This window comes from Zingiber officinale, chromosome 5B, assembly GCF_018446385.1.
Source record: "Zingiber officinale cultivar Zhangliang chromosome 5B, Zo_v1.1, whole genome shotgun sequence".
Taxonomy (NCBI): Eukaryota; Viridiplantae; Streptophyta; class Magnoliopsida; order Zingiberales; family Zingiberaceae; genus Zingiber; species Zingiber officinale.
The window spans coordinates 106,250,663-106,269,024 of NC_055995.1; the positions used below are offsets into that span (position 1 = coordinate 106,250,663).

Consider the following 18,362-nt stretch of genomic DNA (forward strand, 5'->3'; position numbering starts at 1 on the left):
AGCCAAAGTTGAGCAAGGAATTATGTAAAAGAAAGCAAGCAAAAGAACTAAGCTTTGTTGTTATAATTTCCTTTTGTGGTGTAATTTGTTTTTGCTCATGTTTGTATTCCTCTTGTATTTGTTGTGAACAAGTGTTGTAAAAGATGTCTCTATCTTCATAAGGTATTCGAGAAAGAGGAAGAAAGATTAGAATATTCTGAGAATGATCCACCTTATGGCTCCTAGTTGTAGATTAGAAATCCTTGGGAGGACATCTGAATCATGTTAAACACCGAGCAATATTGGTATGTTATATATTTGATTTTATTTTGAGTTATTATTTTATATTCGTCTGTACTAAAATTCTAGAGATATGATATATGACCATTGGATAAATCTTACTAACAGAACTTTGCATCCAATTTGCAAAATAGTACTTAGTCACTAAATTTCCTTCCTAATTGAATGAATAATGAAACACAAGTTCAATAAATTATAATCTTTTTAGTTGATTTTATCTAATTTCTTAATTGATTAGACTTTTGATCTCATAAGCATAATCTTACAAGACTAATGCTATGTTTACTCTAAAGCGCGGATAATGAAAGGAAAGAAATCTATGGTGAAAAATTATTCTTGGAGGAAGAGAAAAGAAAGGGTAAAGAAATCTCTTCCTTTGTATTCTTGTTTATCTTCATTGAAGAAGATCGATACATGCGACGTAATTTTATAAACAAAAAAAGGTACATGCGTCATTTTTTTTATACATGATGTAATTTTGTAAGTTAAAAAGGGTACATGCGCCATTATTTTTTAATGTATGGTGTAATTTTGTGAATGAAAAGGGGTATATGCATCATTTTTTTTCCATCCGCTGCTTTCCGTCCGATTTTGAGGTGATCGATTTTGGCTCCAAAACCATCCGTGGATGGATTGTATTTCTCTTCCATCTGAAAATTTCAATGAAGTAAATGGTGGAAACTTTTCTATTGCAGAAACTTTTCCTTAATTTTATTTTCCGCTCTCCAAAATAAACAGAGCCTAAAAGAAAGATAACCAATTGGTTAAAAAAATCAATTGGGTCCCCTTTATTTTTATTATCATAAAAAAAAAGGCATTTCGTATCTTGAAAATATCATTGTTCCAACATTATTGTAGTAGTTTTGGCCAAAGATACTTCAACATATTCAAAATTACTATATAATTATAGTCAAAATTATTTTAATATATATTAGTTAACATTATTCAAATATGGATTAAAAATGCTCCAATTTAATCAAAATTAGTGAAATACAATTGGAATAACCTTAATGAAAACAACTACAATTTGAACAATCTTAATTAAAACTATTATAATTTGAACAATTTTGACCAAAATTGTTATAATATTGAACCGTTTTGATCAAAATTGCTACAATATAGATTAGCTAACCAAAATCACTTAGATCATCTTTGACCAAACTTGTAGCAATTGTTTTTTTTTTTTAAATTGAGGTGCCTTTTTATTATATTTTTCAAAATGAAAGTGCTCTTTTGATGATAATAAAAGTAAGGAGCATAATGGAATGCTCTTTTAATGATACTAACAATAAGGGACGCCCTTTTAAAATTTTTACCAGTCAAAAATCAAAATACTATCGTTTAGTACTATCATCATCAAAGGAGCACCTCATTTTAAAAAATTAAAATTAAAAGAGTACCCTATTTTATGAAAATGCCCTTGCGCAATGTTGTTGTAGCAACTTTGACCATTTCAATTAGAAATTTGGTCAAAGTTTTCTAACATGAATCAACTTTGAACGAAGCTATTCAAATATGAAACATTTGGAATTTGGTCAACTACTCTACATTATAAAAGTTTTGATTAAACTCCACATTGTAGCAATTCTTTGACAATCTTGATCAAAATTACTTTAATAATATTTCATCAATTTCTATTAAATTGGATCCGTTTTGATAACCAATATTTAATCAATATTAAAATAATTTTGACTACAATTATTTAATAATTTTAAATCTATAAGGCAAATGTTAATTAAAATTATTATAATAATAAACATAAGGAATGATCTTTAAATCTATTAGTGGCATTATAGTGTCATAGGATAGACATCAATTTTCATTCAAATATTCTCCTTGTTTGTAAATGTTTTCTTTTTCATTTCGTATGTAGATTTACTACTATAATTTTAATTTTCACACATATTCACATCCAACAGGATCACATCAATCCATAATACAAATACATATATACAACAAACAAGAAATTGTCCGAATCAATCGATCGATCAGTAGGGCCGGGCTCCGATGTAGTTTCCCGGCGGGTAATACTCGCAGACGATGAAGGTGTCCCCGTTCCGGCAAATGATCTTGGCGCAGCCCATCGACTCCGTCGTCCGCCACACCATCTGCGTGTAGTGCGTGCAGTCGGCGCCCTGGTCGCACGAGTTGGTGTCGTAGTGGTACCTCGACCGCTCGTCCGACCACTTCGCCACGGCGTTGGGGATCGGCCACCGCCGCCCCTGCCCCCAGAAGATGTTCTCCCCGTAGGCGTACCCCGGCGAGTGCACCAGCGCGCAGTCGCCACGCCGCTGCGCCGCGTACGACTTCGCGAACTGCGCCAGGGTCGTGTTCCACGTCAGAGGAGGCACCCCCACCGCTTGCCGCGGCCCGTTGTGCGCCGCCAGGAATTGGGCCACCGCCACCGTCGGGCTCACCATGCCGGCGTTGGCGAAGGAGGCGAGGACGTTGAGGAAGGAGACGGCGAAGAAGGCTGTGAGCAACAAAGAAGAAGCCGCCATTATTCTCAATTAACTTGAGGTTGGTCTCTGTTGTGTGCGTGCGTATATATAATTATTATCTATCCAATAAACTCGAGCGGTTTCTTGACAAACAAATCTTGATCTTATTTCTGAATCGGAATGTTTTATTCAGGGGCGGATTTACCTAATGGCCCGGGGGGGCCACGGCCCCTCCAAAATTTTTAAATAATATTATTTTTTTATTAATTTTTTAAAAATAGTTTAGTATATATATTATTTGGCCCCTTTAAAAAGTAATATGTATTATTGGTCTAATGGTATGTATAATTTTTTTTCAAACCCACCTCTCAAGTTCGAATCCTTAGAGGACTATTTTTTTTCATATTTCAATTAAATATATATTATTCATGAAAGTTAGGAAGGATTATTATTATATAATATATTTAATAATTATTTTAATTTCGTCACTTGATATATGGCCTCCCCAAACTTAAAATCCTAGATCCGCCTCTGGTTTTATTATTTCATGTGATGTTTTAGATTTGAAGCAATACAGCTGAATGATTACATGACAGAATTGCTTTCAGAAGAAGAAAATCATTTGATATTGAGCAGAGGCTTATCTGCTGAGATTGAATTCAATGGATCCGCGGATTTGAAGGATTGTGAATTGAGGAAAATCGCCAGGCTTCCTTCGGTTCATGATCTATGAGCAATAGCAACAGCTTCAGGCTTCAACAGCACTTCATCTGCGGTGTACTCATAATTGCTTAATGGGGGAAGTAATCGCCACCGCAAGGCTGGTTTCAATCTAGCTTCCATCTGTACATTATCATTTTGCAAGCTTCCCGAACCGCCGCGCATGTCAACAAAAAAAAAAAAAAAAATTCTTTTCACCTTTTAGTCATTTGACAATTAATTATCAGTTACATCATATGATGTATTTTCCTTGTATAATCTGAGAAAGGGGTATCAGAATGAGCGTGATTATTTTGAAAGAAAAATTATATTGTAATTATCAGTTACATCATGTGATTTCTAACTTAAATTCTTCACTCTTCCTCCTCTAACGCACATCAAAAAGGGATGAACCTTATAATGGTAACTCCCCCTAGAGAGTGTTCTCCCATTTGAAGTTTAGTTCAACGACATCAAGTACTTGATCGAGATACCTTTAATGTTATAATTAAAGTGAAGTGTTTTTTTTTTGTTTTTTTGTTTTTTTGTTTTTGCTATGATTAAGTATCAAAAGTCAATCTTGACTCGTTATACTTTATTTTGCCAATGGTAGGTACTTGATCAAGTATAAGTTCAACATTGAACTTATACTCCCCTTAGCGTATAAAATGGGGTTCAAATGAACTTCAAGGGAGGTTCCTCCCCTAACTTTTAGTTTCACCTTAAAGGAATTCTACTTCTAAAGAAGAAGGTACTCCTCCACAAAAATAGTTTCCTCTCCCTAAATGAATTAGGTTCATAAATTTTAGGTGAAAAATATAACTCCCCCTTTTAGCTTTCTCCCCCAAGTTTTATAATTTTACATGATTCATTGCACTGACAATGAGTAATCTATTGCCCAAGTGCTCTAGGGAGTCAACTAGTTCTCTTGAAATCAACAAGATCACTAAGCGCTAGTCAACTAACCCATCCTCAATCAACTAGTTTCTTTATTTTTCAAATTTAGCACAAAGTAGGAAATTATGAAGAACTTCATTGTTTTAACTTAATTTTGTATAAAATTCATCAATGGTGACTTCTATTAGTTGATTGACAACATCAAGGTTTTCAAACATATTTTCAAAAACCTTTTGAAAGTTATTTTATTTTGAAATTTTTTATTATGATTTTTGGGCTATATGCATATGAATTGTGCATATATAAGCTTTCCTCATGATTAGTTAAATCAATGATTCATATGTTAGATGTCTTGTTGGTCTAAAGCAATACATTATAATAAGTATTTTGAACCAAAATCATCTTCCAAACATCTCACATGGTGACTATGTGCCTCAATACATAAAACATTTTATCCTAGATTCTTTGTGAGATATAATAGAGGTATGAACCTGTATATGTGATCATGCAACTCTAGCGTGACTAACCTAGTCTACAAAGCACATACCAAACTCCCTCCTTAAAGTACTAATATTAGCTTTGGGAAGAGGCTTGACAATATGTCACCAAGATTTGACATGGAGTCTTCATAGTCAAGTACTATATTGTGCAATCTGCTTTGATGTTAGGTAAAGGATTAAGTTAGAAAATGTGGTTGATAAGCTTGTGGCAAGTATGTGTGGGAGCAAGTCACATGGCAAGACGAAGTTCTGACAGATCAAAAATGATCGGATGTATGACAACAAGAAACCTTAGTAAGTCAAGGGTAATCAAATATACTTAGCAAGAAGAAGTCTTAGCGGATCAAAGATGATTGAATATTTGGCAAGACGAAGTCTTGACTAGTTATGGTTGATAGAAATATTGGCAAGGTGAAGAAGACTCCATATAAAGTCTTGAAGAAGAGTTTTCTCTAGTGACTTGACAATTTATTTATTCAATGGTGAGTGGAGTGAACATGTACTCATGAAAAATGGAGAGCTAGACTCGACACGGATAAGAGACTTAGAATTGACTTAGTTATTTCTCTAGCCAATTGAATTGAAATTACCATTCAATTGATTGTCCAAGTAGTAGATAATAGTCGATTGAGTAGTCGACTAATGTTATGTTAGTTGACTAACCAGTCAACTATGAAACATTCTATTTAAAGGATGTAAATGAGTTGAAACATTCTATTTATAGGATGTAAATGAGTTGAGCCAAGACAAGTTTAGTTGTGTTCAAGTTTATTGATTTACTTATCGGACTTGTTCAAGCTTATTTATTAAAATCTTATCAAGCTTGAGCCAAGCTCAAGCTTATTCATGAACATTGCCCAAGCTTTTAATCGAACTCAACTATCAAACTTGTTATTCTTATAATTTATATCAAAATTTATCTACTCATGAAATTGATGCTATTTCTTTAATTTCAACATATTATGAATTCTAGATTTAGAAAGAACACAAAAATTACAAAATGTTCACATATACTATTTTGAAATTATAATTTATATAAGTTAATAAATAAATTTATTCATGAATATTGTTCATGAATATTAACGAATCGAGTTCACTAGTGTTCAAACTTATTTATTTTATGTATTCTTTTACAATTGAATGATAACATAAATAAGCTTTATCAAACCACTTGTTCACAAATATCCGATTTATTATAGTCTTTCTATTTGGTTATCTGTTAATGAAGAGTCGATTGAAATAATAGTTAATTTGTTGTAACAAAATAGTTTTCTAGAAGCTACTTGAAGGTATTGGTGCAATTTCCTTAGGCCCAGGTTGACCAGTTTGACTAAACTTGAATTGGTTCAAGCTTGAGTCTTAATATTTGAATTTTGATATTTGACAATATATGGAAATTGCATGTGCAATTATCCGTTTGAGGAGAAAAGTCCAATTCAATGTGAAGAAGAATCAAGTAGGTCAAGGTTGACTGGATATTTGATTGGAAAGTTCTAACTAGAGGTTAGGCAAGGGCAAGATTATTGGGAAGGTTGACAGAAGAAGAAAATCTAAGTGGGTTAATGTTGACCAGACACTTGGTGTGAAAGTCCTAATGAGTGAAGCTAGGAAATGAGGAAGTCTTGGTGAGTGAAGTCAGGTGAAAAGCCCTAGTGAGTGAAGCTAGACAATGAGGAAGTCCTAGTGAGTTAAGGCAGACAGTTGAAAATCTAGGTGAGTCAAAGGTTGATCAGGCACCTAGTGATTGGAAGTCTAAGTGGGTCAAGGCTGACCAGACACTTGGCACGAGATGGTAAGTCCAAGTGGGTTAAAGTTAATTGGACACTTGGCACGAGGAGAAAAGTACAAGTGGGTCAAAGGATAGACCAGACACTTGGCACGAGAAGAAAAGTCTAAGTGGGTCAGAAGATTGACCGGACACTTGGCATAAGAAGAAAGTCTAAGTAGGTCAAAGGATTGACCGGACATTTGGTGAAGGAGTCCCAATAGGTCATGATTGATTGAATGTTAGGTGAAAGGAACCCTAAACTTAGGTTGGAAGTTAGGGTTTGATAACCTATTAGGTTAACCGATTACACCGTGTGTTAAGTGATTAAGTTGTTGGCTTAATCGCTTAACGCTCGGAATCGCAAGAAACCGAAAGGAGCTGAATCACTTACCTTAAATGATTCGGCAAGACTTAATCAATTAGCCTAATCGATTAAGCTCCATTCTGCGAGGAAACAGAATGTTTGGTAAGCGATTAAGCAGCGAGGTTTAATCACTTACAAGTTTTCTTGGGATTGAACAGAAAGGTTCTTAATCCATTCGGCTAATCGATTAAGAACCCTTAAGCGATTAGAGTAGTCGCTTAAGGTTGAAAAACTAGCCGTTATCATCCCAATAAAAGGGTTTGACGTGCACTGTTCATCATCTCTCTTTTTCCACTCTCTTTACTGAGCTCATTCTCACCGCCGATTCTTGAAGCTTCTTGGAGACAAGTGTTGCTACACTTCCAAGGTCAAGAGGCGCTCCCAAATAAGAAGAAGAAGCTAGCTAGAGTTTCATTTGTATAAATCTTGTAAAATTTCTATTGTATTTGCTTCCCTTTTCTTCATGTTGTATTGAGAGCTTGCATGAAGTTTCTCCACCTCCGGAGTGTTTTCGAGAAGGAGTGTTTTGAGAGTAGATGTGTGAGAGAGGGTTGGATCATTGGATTAATCACCTCATTTGAGATGGATACAAAGTAAATTCATCTTGTTAGCATTGGAGGAGCTTGCTTCAAGTTTTCCTTTGCAACAAATCTACGAAGAGAGCAACTGAGCGAGACGAGCTATTCACCCCCCTCTAGCTCCTGATGTGACACAACAAGTGATATCAGAGCGAGGTTGCTCTTCATCGGACTCATCACCAAAAGGGTAACGAGCCAGAGGAAGAAGAAGAAGTTGAAGCCCTAAGTCAACAAAGTCAAAGACTTTATAAAAAGGGAGCTCAATTTCAAGATGAATTTTCGAGATAGACTCGAATTTGATACAAGGATACGCCCACCATTCACAATGACAACCTTTGATCTTTGGAAATCAAGGATAAAAAATTTCTTCATGATAGAGATAGAGCAATGGTTTGCTCTAATAGAATATTTTGAAACTCCAAAGGATTCAAAAGGCAAAATCATCAAGAAGAACAATTGGAGCGAGGAGCAAATTCGAAGATACGAGGGCAATGATAAAGTGGCCAAATTGTTGGTCAATTTATTATCAAGCAATATTTTGAGCAAGATTGGAGACTATGAAGATGTCAAGGAGCTTTGGAACAAATTGACAAAGATCCATGAAGACCCCTCCACTATACCAAATAAAGAAAAATCCAAAGAGAGAGAATCATTGGATCAAGAAGAGGACTCCGAGATTGAGAGGGGCTCAACATTGGAAGAAGAAGAAATTCAAGAAGATCCATCCTCAAGAGAGTACAAGGACAAAGGCAAAGGAGTGTACTCCTTATTTAAGGTGCATGAGGATTCGGAGGTTGAGAGATGCTCAACATCCGAGGATGAAGATGAAGAGGCATCCATCTCAAGGATTGAGGGGAGTGTGGATCATCAATATCGGGTTAAGAAGAAGCATCTACATCCGGATCAAAAGAATCAAGTGTCACCCCTACAAGAAAAGGTATAATAATTTCAAGTGTTAATAATAAAAGTCATATCATTTGCTCTGAGTGTAGGGAAAATGAACTTTACAAGAGCAAGTGTCTAAAATTGACCAAGAAAAAAGTGTAGGAGGATCTCGCGGCCGGCTTGAAGGGGGGTTGGATAGACGGCGCCCCTAAATCCTTGCTTCCTACAATGTTAGTGCAGCGGAATACAAACGAACACAAATAGAAAGCTAAACACCAAATACAAGAATGGAAATGCAAACCGCTAACACGTTCGTTTACGTGGTTCGGAAATAACTTGCTCCTACTCCACGGCGTGTTCGTAAGGTGGACGATCCCTCAATCCGTCGGTGGATTAGTCCTCGGCAAACTTCGGCTAGCTCAACCTCCTTGTGGGTGGAGAAACCTCACCACAACACTCACCAAAAACACTTGGACACAAGGGAACCTTTGAGCACTTAGTGACTACTAATTAGGCTTTAACCAAGTCTAATTTTGTCAGCTTAGCCGGCCATCCCAAGCTCCTTCTTATAGAGCTTGGAACAAATCAGCAAGCTGATTTGCCCGTTACCAGTCGACTGGTGTCAGCCCAACGGCTCTCTACCAGTCGACGCTAAAGTGCATCAGTCGACTGCTACAGTAACTACTACAATGTCATCAGCTGCTGCAGTACCCATTGACTGCTACAGTGCCATCGAGAATTTTTTCCCGAGTACAATCTCTCATGCACTCGTACCCTCACGACTCACTTGACTCTTCTTTGCAGCTTTGACCTCTTGCCTTCAAGCTTACTTCCTTTGGCTCTCGTCCCTCGGATGCATCCAAGCCCGCGGCTCGTCCACAATGTCATCCTTCGCGTATGCCTCGAAGTCACTTCCCTCGGCCCTTGTCCTTGCTGCCTTGTCCACGGTCCCTCAGATGCTCCATCCTTCACCGGACCCGAAGCCATCAAGCTGAATCACATGTGTATCTTGCAAACCTGCACACTCACATACACATATCAAATAACGAGGGTAATCCTAACTTAAACTCTTTGCTCAAACATCAAAACACATGGTCCCGCGGACTATTGGGATTGCTCCAACAAAAAGGTCAAGTGGCACCAAAGGCCAAGGAGGTAAATCCCTTGGTATGCAAAGGCAAGGAGCACATTGTGTATTTGTCGTGTAATCATAGAGGATATTATCGGAGCCAATGTCCAAAAGGGAAGAGATCGACCAAGCTTAAAGGAGGAAACACAAGTCAAGAGGGAGCTCTCAAGAGCAAATCCAAGGAATCTTTTTTTGATGCAATTCCTTTAAATCATGATAAAAAAAATATGCTAGGTCTAATCTCTATCATTTTACTGTTATTTATCATGAAAATAAAAATCATGATAGAGTTAAGGAAAAATATATAGCGTATTATGTCAAAAATATCGTACCTAAGGTTAGGAAGGTAGATAATAACTTATGCAATAGCTCTAAGGATTCTAGATATATGCCTAAGAAAAAGAAAACTCAAGGATTTAAGAAAAAAATCTAAATTTGAGGACTTATGGAAGGAAAATCAAGTCTTGAGGTCAATACTTGGAAAATTAGAGAGGATCCTAAAAAAATTGACAATTAGTGTCAAAGGGTCAAAGAAGCCAAACCTAAGCCAAAAATAGGTAAGAATCATCCAATGATCATAGAGGTTTGAGATACAAATCTAAAGCCAAGAAGGAAGTGACTTCATATCATAGGGTTCCATATAGTTATGGAACCAACCCTAGGTTTAGTGGCCAAATCAAGGTTACAAAGGAGGTCATCCCTAGAATTAACCTTGCAAAGACCAATATGACTAAGGCTTTAAAGAAGCCTAAGAAAGACACTAGGAAGGTCACAAGGGAAGTTATCCCTAGAGTTGACCTAGAAAAGATGAGTGTGACCAAGACTTCTAAGAAGTCTATGAAGGTCATTAGGAAGGTATCAAGGGAAGTCATCCCTAGTGAGTACCTAGCACACCCAAGGAGCACTAATAAGTTTTAGTTTTCTTAGAGATTGTTCTCTACATCTTAGATGGGTTTAGAGAGTGTCAACTCTAATTAGAAGGATAGTTAACCTAATCTTAAAGAAGTTGATACTTTGAGGACATTTTCAAAGTAGTTGTACTCTTTGAAAATAAGAAGGATTAAGTATTTACTCTTTTGGAAGAGTAAAATGTGTCAAAATTTGAAGAATTGGGCTTAATTAAAATTGGCACAAATAGAAAAAGTAAAAGAAATATCAAGAGGGTACTCCTGTAAGGGATCATATCCTAAAGATGATGGCTTATCTGAACGAAATACAGATCCTTGGAGGAGAAATTGATGGGGAAACCCAGATCGATATAATCCTCCAAACCCTACCTAGAAGTTTTGAGCAGTTCCGCCTGAACTATAATATGAATAAAAGGATTTATTCATTAGGGGAACTACTGACAGAACTTCAAGCAGCAGAAGGGTTATTTCGTCACAATGCTCAAATTCACTATGCTGAAAATGGTTCTACTTCTAAACCGAAAGGAAAGAAGAAGAAGAAACAAACTGGTTCAGCAAAGAAAGTGAATAAATCTCAGAGTACGGGATTTAAAGCTGGAATGAAGAAGCCGAAGGGCAAGTGCTTCATCTGCAAGCAGGCAGGACATTGGAAGGCGGACTGTCCTCGTAAGAACCAAAACAAAGGTATATCTCATACTCTAGTTGTTGAAACATGTTTAGCGGTGTTATCTACCAGCACCTGGTGTGTAGATACGGGAGCCACTGATCATGTCTGCAATTCCTTGCAGGGGTTCCAGGAAACCCGACGATTACTGTCTACATGAGCAATGCTACTAAGGTGGCAGCTGTTGCAGTGGGAGACGTCTACTTATCTTTTAGTAGAAATAGAAATTTGGTTTTAAGAAATTGTCTTTATGTACCCAGTTTTAGAAAGAATTTAATTTCAGTTTCTAAACTGTTTTCAGATGGATATTCAGTTTCTTTCAGTAGCGATGTAGTTATTAAAAGAAATAAAGTGATTATCTGTTCTGGTGCATTAGTTGGCAATTTGTATATTTTAAATCCAAATTCTTCCACAAAGCAAAACATGGAAATTTATAATTCATCTTCTAATTCTAATAAGAGAAAAGAACCTTCAGAAATGAACCAAGCATATCTTTGGCATCTAAGGCTTGGTCATATTAACTTAAGTAGGATTCAGAGGCTTATAGCCGATGGACTTTTAAGTTCATTTGAGTTGGAAAATTTTCCAACTTGTGAATCTTGCTTAGAAGGTAAAATGACCAAGAGGCCGTTCAAGGCCAAGGGGGTATAGAGCCAAAGAAGTGTTAGAGTTGGTTCACTCTGATTTGTGTGGTCCTATGTCTGTCCAGGCAAGAGGAGGTTTTGAATATTTTGTCTCTTTCATAGACGATTATTCAAGATATGGATACATTTACCTAATGCGCCGCAAGTCCGAATGCTTTGACAAGTTCAAAGAATACAAGGCTGATGTGGAGAAACGATTAGGTAAAAGTATCAAGACACTACGATCTGATCGTGGTGGCGAATACCTCTTAGGAGAGTTTAGGAATTACTTATCAGAGGCTGGGATTCAATCCCAATTGTCTGCACCTGGAACACCCCAACAGAATGGTGTAGCAGAACGAAGGAATAGGACTCTTATGGAGATGGTTAGATCGATGATGAGTTATTCAGAATTACCAAATTCGTTTTGGGGATATGCTCTGGAAACAGCAGTATACGTTCTGAACTTAGTACCTTCTAAATCGGTTTCTTCTACTCCCATAGAATTGTGGAATAGGCGAAAACCCAGTCTAAGACATATTCGGATTTGGGGTAGTCCGGCACATGTGCTGAAACCAGATGCTGATAAGTTAGAATCTCGTACAGAAGTTCGCGTGTTTGTAGGATATCCCAAATGAACGAAAGGTGGTTTATTTTATAGTCCTAAAGACCAGAAGGTCATTGTTAGCACCAATGCCCAGTTTTTAGAAGAAGACTATATAATGGATCACAAGCCCAATAGTAAAGTCGTTTTAGAAGAACTTAGAGAGGACATGTCTACTTCATTAACAAGACAAGATGAAGTACCACAAGAGACGCAACACGTGTCACACATGATACACAACCACGCATGCCTCGTCGTAGTGGGAGGGTTGTGAGGCCTAGAAGATTCATGTTTTGGGAGAGTCTTGGACTTGATCCTGTGTAAACATGAACCTGATCCCCTCATATAATGAAGCACTCCAAGATATAGATGGATCTTGGCAAAAGGCGATGAATTCAAATAGAGTCTATGTACTCTAATAAGGTCCGGAGCTTGTAGAACCACCGATGGTGTAAAAGGCATTGGATGCAAGTGGATCTACAAAGGAAAAGAGGGACGGGAAGGTAGAAACCTTCAAAGCTAGGCTTGTTGCAAAGGGTACACTCAAAAGAGGGAATCGATTATGAGGAGACCTTTTCACCGGTAGTCATGCTTAAGTCTATCCGGATACTCTTATCCATTCCGCTCATATGGATTATGAGATTTGGCAAATGGATGTCAAGACTTTCCTTAATGGAAGTCTTGAAGAGAACATCCATATGAAGCAACCAGAAGGGTTCATTGAAAAGGCAAAGAGCATCTAGTGTGCAAGCTCAATCGGTCCATTTATGGATCAAGCAAGCTTCAAGGTCTTGGAACATCCGGTTTAATGAAGTAATCCACTCATATGGATTTATTCAAAGTCCGGATGAGTCTTGTGTATATAAGAAGTGTAACGGAAACGTGGTGGTATTTCTTGTACTATCGTAGATGATATTTTGTTAATTGGCAACAATGTCAAGGTATTATCGGACGTAAGGGTATGGTTGTCCAAATAATTTGATATGAAGGACTTAGGAGAATGTGCACACATTCTTGGGATCAAAGTTATAAGGGATCGTAAGAAAAGAATGTTGTGTCTATCCCAAGCTTCATATATAGATACAATCCTTGCTCGTTTTAGCATGCGGATTCCAAGAAAGGTTTCTTACCTTTTAGACATGGAGTAGCTTTATCTAAAGAGATGTCTCCAAAGACATCAAAGAGATAGAGGACATGAAAGCATTCCTATGCTTCGGTGTAGGAAGCCTAATGTATGCAATGCGAGACCGATATCTGTTTTGGTGGCATGGTCGTGAGATATCGAGTAACCTGACAAGGACATTGGATCATGTAAAGCATATATTAAAGTACCGAGAAGGACTAGAGATTATATGCTAGTTTACAAGCGGATGATCCGCTCCCCTGGGTTACACGATTGATTTCCAATCGATAGGGATAACGATGAAGTCTACATCAGGGCTATGTGTTTACTTTAGGAGGTGGAGCCATTTCATGGAGGAGTGTTAGCATAAATGCGTTTCGGACTCAACCATGGAAGCGAAGTATGTAGCAGCCTCTGAGGCGGCTAAAGAAGCAGTATGGCTCAGGAACTTTCTAATGGATTTAGATGTGATTCTGGTTTGCCCAAAATCATCACAATTTATTGTGATAATAGTGGTGCAGTTGCAAACTCGAAGGAACCACGAGCTCATAAGGCAAGTAAACATATAGAGCGCAAGTACCACCGATAAGAGATATCGTGAAGCGAGGAGAAGTTGTCATCGCCAAGATTGCATCGGCAGATAACCTGGCAGATCCTTTCACTAAGGCCCTTCCGGGAAAGCTCGATCGGCATGTGGAGGAATGGGAATCGGATGTATGGTAGAAGATATGGCAGCTTAGTCATTAGTATAAGTGGGAGATTGTTGGAGTGTATATCGAAAGCCTAAGCTTTGTAAACATTCATTATGAATAAAGAATCACATTTGGTCTAATTATCTACATTTGTTTGTAGTTGTTCATTTAATTTATATTGTAGATAACATAGTATGTGGTGTCACATACAGAAGATGATGTTATCAGTACCTTATAAACAGTAGCTCACGACCCGAATGGAAAGGAACAAACCATTAGAAGGTCGTAGTGTAATTAGGTATTAGTTTATCTTGACTATATAATTACACTAGTACACTCGGAGTGTATTGAGTAGGACCATTTGAGGTCGTTTCTTTTATACCGACTTTATAAAGGAACAAAGCCCTCGGTTATTATGGAAGTGTGTGCTCTTAATCCTAATATACTAACAAGCACATATATTTGATATTTATTTCTTTCATTTATCAATGGGTGAGATTTAGTTCGATGAATCAATAAACCCGATAAAATTGGGAAATGGTATCACTCATAGTGTGTGTTGTTGATTATAGAAGGAAACCGTGTCCTAGTGATACTAGGTTGATAATGTCCTCAAGAGGAGCTCATAAAGATTGTCATGTTAAACCTGCGTGGACTTAGTCCGACATGATAATAAGGTTGAGTGGTACTACTCTTGGACTTAGATATTAATTAAATGAGTTGTCAGTAACTCACTTAATTAGTGGACATTCGATATCTTAAACACAGGGAGACTAACACACTCATAATAAGAAGGAGCCCAAAATGTAATTTGGGATTGGTGCGGTAGTTCAATGATAGTTCTCTAGTGGAATGAATTATCATTGATAAAATTAAGTTGTGTTCGGGCAAACATGGGATGCTTAATTTTATCGGAGACCAAAACCAATTCCTCCTCTCGGTCCCTATCGTAGCCTCTTATTTATAGAGTACTATACCCACATATACCCACCTTCATACCCATGAAAAGGGGCCGGCCAAGCTAGGGCCTAAGCTTGGGTTTAAGGTGGCCGGCCCTAGCTTGAACCCAAGCTAGTAGGGCCGACCATAATTAATTAAAAAGAAATTTAATTTTAATGTTTATTATTATGTGGAAGATTTAATTTAAAAGATAATTAAAATTAAAATATCTCTCTTGTAAAAAAATTTACAAAAGATTAAAGAAAGAGATTAGATCTCTTTCCTTATTTGTAGATTGGAGAGATGTTTTATTTTCTCTTTAAAATTATTCACATGTTAATAAAATTAAAATTATAGATATTTCCTTTTATTAACCATGAAGAGATTTTAAAGAGAAATTTTATTTTTTAAAATTTCCGGAAACAAATAAGGAAAGTTTTAATTGTTGATTGAAACTTGTCCAATTTGCTTCCTATTGATTTGACCATCATTGTTTAATTGGGGAAATATTATTTTATTTTTCTCAATTAAATCATGTCAAGGAAATTAAGGAAAATTTATTGTAATTAAATTTCCTAATTTACCTAGGCCAAGGAATATAAAAGAAGGGGTGAGGTGCCTTCAAGAGACACAAGATCTATTATTCTCTCCTCTTTTGTTCCTTGGTGTGGCCGGCCATCATCTCCTTCTCTTCCTCTTGTGGTGGCCGAACCTCCCTCTCCTTGGAGTTCTTGTGGTGGCGGATACTACTCGGAGAAGAAGAAGAAGAAGGAGAGAAAGCTAGCATCTCTTGGAGCTTGGTTAGTATTTTGGTTTTTCTCCTTGGTGAAGCTTTTCTTTTGTGGCCGAACCTTGCTTGGAGGAGAAGAAGGTGGTTGGTGGTTTCTCATCTTGGAATATCGTTGCCCACACAACGTCCGAGGTTAGAAGAGGAATACGGTAGAAGATCAAGAGGTTTTTCTACAAGGTATAACTAGTAATTTCTATTTCCGCATCATGCTAGTTATTTATGGAAATAATATCAAATACAAGAGGCTTACGTTCTAGAATTTCGAATATGTTTTTTCGAAGTTGTGTTCTTTTGTTTTTTCTTTTCCTTGTGATTTGATTGTTCTCTTTGGTTAACCTAAAGTTATTTTAGGAAATTAAATGTTAGCTTTCTATTAAAGGTTTTGTCTAGTCGGTGGTGGTTGCTCCCATATCCAAGAAGGCCATGTGCCTCGCCACGTCAGTACTGGGAACCTTTTATGGAAATTAATATTTAATGGAATTAATAACTTAAGGAGACTTGGGTCGAACGTGTTAAGTTCCGCAGGAGATCCAAGTCAAAACCTAAAAGAACAAATAGATTAAGTTTTGGATCAAACGTGTTAAGTTCCGCAGGAGATCCAAAATTTAATTTAAAAGAACACATGGTAGCTAGGAAAAGGTTCAGATCTTTGTACAAAATTTTTGTACAGTGGAACCTATAGGCTTTCCGAGTAGCAACCAACAATATTCATATTTGTTATGAAAAATAAAAATATTATGTCATGTCATACATATATCATGTAGCTATAGTAGTTTTTTCTTTTAAAAATACTCATTTTAATGTATGCCATAAATCATTTTCATGCATTATTTTAACTCCTTGTAATTAAGGACAATAGCGTTAATCAACAAATGACATTCTAAGTGGATGATCACATTTTAAATGTCTAAATAGAAATGTACGATCCCTTAGATTAGGGCAAAACCAAAATCTACATCTCACAAGAACTCTAAGTTGACTTGTATGTGTCTTGATGCACATTAGATATAAATGAGATGTTAGGAGGATGAACATAACTCGAGATATTGATTTAGTGTATTTTTTTTAGTTTTGATTTCATCAAAATATATAGTTATGTATTATCTAATCATGGGGAACGCAAATGTACAAGTCATGTGCATTTACCCCAAAGATCATGGTTAAAATTTAGTTTTAAAAATGATCTCAAATATACTTTGAAAAATCTTGGTGAAGGCTATCTTTCGATAGGAATCATCATTGTATAGTTAGAAATAAACTTGGAAGAAACATTGATGTTTTTAAAAATTTTCAACTTTGTGTCAATCTTTGAAAATGGGATGTATTTTCTTAGAAAACTATTTTTTCCTGATAAATTATGCCTTATATAATGTCTACATGAATTTTTATAATTTTTTTAAAAAAATTATAGAATTTTTGGGCTATTTTTAAAATTCTGGCATAATTGACTTTCAGAAATAAAAAATGGTAATCGATTACCCCATATGAATTGATTAGATCAATCGATTCGGTGAATTTACGTGAGTACAATGGCTCATGAAATCGATTAAGGATCTTAATCGATTACCACTCGGTAATCAATTAAATCCCAACTTTAATCGATTACGGCTGGTCTTAATCGATTAAGAGTTTTGTTTAAGTGCTTAAGATCCTAATTTTAGCTTAAATAAGTTTATTTAAGTTGATCAAGTCATATTTATCATGTTAACCATCCTTAACCCTAAAAAATTCACTTATAAACATTTAAGGATAGTTTTCTTATTAAAAGAAGAAAGGATTGGTTAAAGAATACTAAGTTGGAGTTTAGGATAAACTTTAGTTTGAAAGTTGAATTTTGAACCTTAAAATTTTAAATTTTAGATTTTCTAAATATTTAGAAACTCCAAGTCATTATTGGTACAATGACAAAAGTTTATAACATATTTAAGGGGGAGCTACTCCTTAAAAAATATGGTTTACATTTTATTTGTAAACAATGAAACAATGGAAGGTGGAAACCTTCATTGTTATGCATGCTCAAGGTTGAGCATTGGAAAATAATGGAAGATTGAAAATCTTCATTATAATGGATGAATGCTCTAGGATGAGCATTGTGTGATGGAAGTATGCTCTAGGGTGAGCATTGGGCACAATGAAGGGTATGAGACCTTCATGGTGATGTTGTGAACAGCAAATGAGGTTGTGAACATCATGGGATAATTCTTAAGGAGAAAAGTTTTTAATGTATGCCAAGGGGGGCGGATGTAGAGTTTAAGTTAGGAAATTCTCCATGTTCACAAGGGGAGATTATGAAACCTTTATGTTAAGGGGGAGAATGAATGAAATCCTCATTCATGCTTTGGCATGAAAAAGAAGTTGAGGCTATAGGATTAGCCTAACTTAAACATATTGTCAAACATCAAAAAGTGGGAGATTATTAGTGCAATTTCCCTAGGTCAAGGTTGATCAGTTTGACTATGTTTGAGTTGACTTAAGTTTG

The 18,362-nt window shown here is 36.3% G+C and overlaps 1 protein-coding gene across 1 annotated transcript; it reads right to left on the reverse strand.

Moving 5' to 3' along the window:
* Positions 1-2,147: 2,147 nt before the first annotated feature.
* On the reverse strand, positions 2,148-2,780 carry LOC121986895 (pathogenesis-related protein PRMS-like). Its single transcript, XM_042540823.1, has one exon. It carries the CDS (start codon positions 2,778-2,780, stop codon positions 2,268-2,270), a length of 513 nt encoding a protein of 170 aa, XP_042396757.1. The 3' UTR covers positions 2,148-2,267.
* Between the last annotated feature and the right edge of the window lie 15,582 nt (positions 2,781-18,362).